Source organism: Anneissia japonica, unplaced genomic scaffold (assembly GCF_011630105.1).
Source record: "Anneissia japonica isolate Jap-2015-1 unplaced genomic scaffold, ASM1163010v1 scaffold287587_len645178_cov120, whole genome shotgun sequence".
Classification (NCBI taxonomy): domain Eukaryota; kingdom Metazoa; phylum Echinodermata; class Crinoidea; order Comatulida; family Comatulidae; genus Anneissia; species Anneissia japonica.
Genome location: NW_022718938.1, coordinates 266,496 through 271,191, shown reverse-complemented (window position 1 = coordinate 271,191; position 4,696 = coordinate 266,496). Strand labels below are relative to the sequence as shown.

The 4,696-nt window shown below is 36.4% G+C and overlaps 1 protein-coding gene across 1 annotated transcript; it reads right to left on the bottom strand.

The window, feature by feature from the left end:
- Positions 1-1,155: 1,155 nt before the first annotated feature.
- Positions 1,156-3,225, bottom strand: LOC117110657. Its single transcript, XM_033253415.1, has 3 exons — positions 2,340-3,225; positions 1,812-2,299; positions 1,156-1,473 (listed from the first exon to the last, which is right to left on the bottom strand). Exons 1-3 carry the CDS (start codon positions 3,223-3,225, stop codon positions 1,156-1,158), a joined length of 1,692 nt encoding a protein of 563 aa, XP_033109306.1.
- Between the last annotated feature and the right edge of the window lie 1,471 nt (positions 3,226-4,696).

The following is a 4,696-nucleotide window of genomic DNA, read 5'->3' as shown; positions in this document are numbered from 1 at the left end:
CCCCAGGACCAAATTGGCGAAAAGTAGTTTGGTAGTTTTCGAACAGCGTGTTTCAAAATTGTTTATAAATGAATGATTTAGATAACCCAAGCTATTGCTTGAATGTCGTAGAAATCGTAGTAGGAATCCTAGTACAGCATGCACTGTAGTGAGTATAATTACAACTACTAGGCCTACAAACCGGTCCTACCCTAGGCTAATTAGTTGGGCTAGCAATGGCCTAACAGAGAATGGATAACCCGCACCCAAAAATTCGGGATAGGTGGCGTTGTATGTCCGGTAAACAATTTTTTTAAATTGACGCGCAGCGTCTAAATCGACCAGAGACAGAACATTTATACAAAACTTTAACCCAATTTCGAAAAAAAAGCACTTCAAATATAAACTCTCTATTTATCGAATCAAAAGATTGTTAAAAATCTAAGACGACAATTGCTCCTTTAACACCATGCCTTTCAGTATAATAAAGCAAGTCCTCTATTAATCTGACATTTTCACCGGTAAAACGCCCCTTAATATAGCCTTTTTGGTCTGTGTTTATTAATGACTTGATAACAACATGTAATCTATTGCTAAGGGCATGGGCAAGAATGCCTAGCTAAGCGACTAGATAATATGAAAATTACAATTTTAACACAAAGAAACATTTTTTTTTTTTTTGTGAATGTTCACTTCACTTTATTGATAAAACACTCAGAGGTATCACAGATGGTGGCCCAATGGGCCAAATTGCTTGTAATATTACAAAAGTTATGGGCAAGAAAGCGGCAAAAACATTAAAATATTAAAAAAAGAAGATACAAGAAATACATATTAAAAAAAATAAATAAAAAATATAAAATAAATATATATATAGAAAAAAAATATTATTTTATTATTATAATTATTATTGTAATTTTCATATTATTATTATTATTATTATTATTATTATTATTATTATTATTATTTGGACCGAAAATGTGTAGCACCAATCGGGAAGGAGGGTGGCACACTCAAATCAAGGGTAACATTGCTGTTTATGAATTATTGAGTAATCGGATATAGTACGGGATTGGACTATTGAAAAATCTATTTGTTTTAATGGAAAATTGCGTGATTTTGTTACCATTGCGGAGATTTTTATTGTGGCTGCGGTAACGAGTGTGTGGTACCAGATCAGAAGAATGTGAGGTTAAAGTGAGACCCTTGGCGAATTTGAGACAGTTGTACCACCCTCCTTTCCGAGAGCAGTTCAAGTTCACATATGCCCAAGGCATGTTCATAAGAATTGAAATGTTTGCCTAAGATTATATGGCATGCCCTTTTCTGTATCGCTTCAATAGTGTTACTTAAATCTTGAGTGAGGCCAGGGTGCCACACAACATCAGCATATTCTAATATTGGTCTGATATACCCTGTGTAAACTGCTCTAAGTTCTTGTTTATCAAGTCCAAATTTCTTAAGATTTCGGAGCATAAACAGTTTCCTGTTGGCCTTAGTAACAATATTGTTAACTTTTATTAATTTTTAATAATTATGTTGAAGTGTGACGCCCAATATTGTAGTTTTATCAACCACAGTAATAGGTTTGCCATCAAAACAAGGTTGTATAATTGGAGGATTTCTTGCAAAGCAGACCTGCAGTGCCTGGCACTGTTTAGGATTGAGCTGTAGGGAGTTTATAGCACACCAGTCATTAAAAACATTAAGATCATGTTGTAAAATGCGTTGTTGGCCAATGGATCTGTTTTCATAAAAAGTTAAATCATCAACATATTTCAGATATTTGGTAGTCGTGCACTGTCCTGCATCATTAACTAAAATTTGGAAACCAACAGGTCCAAGTTTTGTGCCTTGGGGTATTCCTCCTTGAGCGATATAAAATTAGATAAAGTGTTGTTATACTTGACACACTGTTCTCTGCAGCTGAGAAAGTCGCAAATCCATGGGATGATCGACCCACGGACTCCAATGTTGATAAATTTATTAATTAAGATGTTGTGTTCAATAAGGTCAAATGCTTTAGTGAAGTCCGTGAGTACGATCGTGCCAATGTTGCGACTTTTGTCAGCTGCATAGCTCAGGTCATGAATAAGACGAATAAGGTAGTGGCTGGTTGAGGCACCTTTCACATTACCGTACTGTCGAATATCTAATTTTGGTTGTATATCAGCTAAGATCCAATCACAAACAAACTCTTCTGCTATCTTAGCAAAGACAGAGGTAAGTGAAATGGGCCTCAACCTGTCAACTCTAGGTGGTTGTTCCTTTGGAATGGGTACCACAATAGTTTTTTCCACTGTTAATGGAAGTTTACTTTCTATAAAAAGAACAGTTTAGAATATCTGCAAGGGGTTCACTCAATTCAGGGTCAAATTCTCGCAAGATTCTAGGGGGAATAGATTCAGGGCCTCCAGCTTTCTTTGGATTAATTTTCTTTAACTTATTATAGACTTCCCACGGTTGTACCCGAGGTGCAGGCTTGTCTGAAGGTAAATATGCAGGAGGTTTACCGTAATTTAACAATGGCAAATTAGCGCCAAACCTAGTGAGACGGTCATTAATTGCATTAGCAATGCCACAGTGATCAGCCGAAGGGATACCAGGTATTACAAGATTAAGATCAGTTGAATTTCGAGTATTGGTCATAGATTTAATTTGCCTATGCCACTTATGTGGATCATCACTATGCTGTAAATGTTTTACACGTTCAATATGGTATATGTGTTTAGCCTTTAAAACTTCACGTTTAACAATATTTCTAAATTTTCTCCATTCTACTGAATCACCTTTTACATAGGCAACTTGACGTTTATCAATTAATGACCGTAAATGCTGAGTAATCCATGGTTTGTCTGTATTGTGGGTTTTAATCACTTTGGTGGGGAAGTAATCATCAATAGCAATGTTTAACAGTCCATAAAACGTGTCCATTTTTTCTTGTGTTGTTGTACAGTTCTTGACTTCTTCCAATTTCTGTGACGAGGCCCAGCGGCCGAAGTTGCATATCCTAGATGGGTAAAATGGACGTACTGTTAACCTTCTTACATTGTTGATGGTGGTCTTTATATTTGGCTTCCAGAGGATGCATGAATGGTCACTTTTACCAAGTGGAGCTAAACAGGATGGTGCACAGTAATAATTTTCAATGTTCGTTAGGATCAGGTCCAACGTGGCTTCTCCTCGAGTTTTAAATTGTACAACCTGCTTGAGATTGTGTCCATTAAGAATATTCCAGACTTTCATACGATTAAAATCACCAAGTAGACAAAAACCTATTTGTTTATCTTTAAACCACAGGTTACCATAACTTAATAATGTTAAAATATTTTTAATTATGAAAATGAAAATGACTTGAACTAAAGGCCAATACATTTAATTGATTATTTCAAACCCCAGGTCACACTCGATAAACCATATGACAACGGCATATAAAAAAAGTGTTTAAAATACTTCATAAAGCAACTTTCTATTCTGTCATTAATGTGTTTGTTACATCACCCTAGGTTTTGGATGAGGATGGCAGCCAAGCGAACGCAGCCGACGTAGGTACATACATGCTGCTGGAGCTGGCCAAGCTGAGAGATAAATTTGAAGTTGTTGGTGATGTCCGAGGCAAAGGCTTGATGATTGGGGTTGAATTTGTTACAGATAAGGTCATTTTTAAACGTTTATGTTATGTCTACTTTTAGCTATTAAATCCTTATCTTGCCATCTACTGAACCTCATCATATTTCTAATGAACCTCTTACCCCTAAACCTGTCTCTTATACACATCTAGATGTGTATAAGAGACATCCTTTACCCACGTATCTCATTAAAGCCAGTTCTGCTGAGATTGCTCCATCAATCTTATATATCAATAATCAATCTTTGTTCATTGGCATTTTCCCTCAGGTATTGAAGCTCGCCAATCTTGCACTTATTCTTAAAAAGTATAACCTTGACAAGGATAATCTTAGCAATTATCGTCCGATATCCAATCTGTATTTGTATCATTTGTATCAAAATTACTTGAGGAAAGTGTTTCTATTCAGCTAACTAAATACTTTAATACCTTACTGTAGTAAGTGTATCAATCAGCTTATAAAACTGGTCATAGCACTGAGACTGCTCTTCTTAAATTACACCGTGACCTGTCTAGTTCAATTGATAAAAAGAATGATAAGTTCTTGTTCTCCTCGATCTACCTGATCCTTTAACACATTTTTATTCAGTGTCTGTCATTACATTATGGTCTTTCTGGCTTTGCTCTAACTGGTTTCCTCATATTTATTATCACGCTCTCAGCAAGCCTGTGTCCTAGGTACGATTTCAACCCCTATGCTTTTACACTGTGGTGTTCCCCAAGGATCCGTCCTTGGCCCACTCTTGTTTTCTTTGTATATATTACCCATTGCCAACATCTTGCACTCTTATGAAATTCAGTTTGAAATGTATGATGATAACATTCAAATTTATATCCCATTCAATCCTTTGTCTGACTTTACTCATGTTTTCCATAAAGGGGCAGACGTGGGGGAAGTAAGATAAAACGGCGAATTCCTGTCGTTTACAACGTATTTGTTAGGAATGACCAACTCCATACACACACTGAGCCTCGGACTCGGGTAACAACTTCAATTGAGTTAGTTCCAGACCAAACTAAGCAAAATGGCGGCGATCGGAAATCTGCAGTTAAATTACCCACCATCCTGCTTTGTAATGCACGTTCAGT

Excerpts from the sequence above, each read along its gene's own strand:
- LOC117110657 (XM_033253415.1), bottom strand. The coding sequence starts at position 3,225 with ATGAAAGTCTGGAATATTCTTAATGGACACAATCTCAAGCAGGTTGTA. Across the intron at positions 2,300-2,339 it reads AGAATTTGACCCTGAATTGA|AAAGTAAACTTCCATTAACA; the intron begins GTGAACCCCTTG and ends TTCTTTTTATAG. Across the intron at positions 1,474-1,811 it reads CACAAAACTTGGACCTGTTG|GCCAACAGGAAACTGTTTAT; the intron begins GTTTCCAAATTT and ends ATTGTTACTAAG.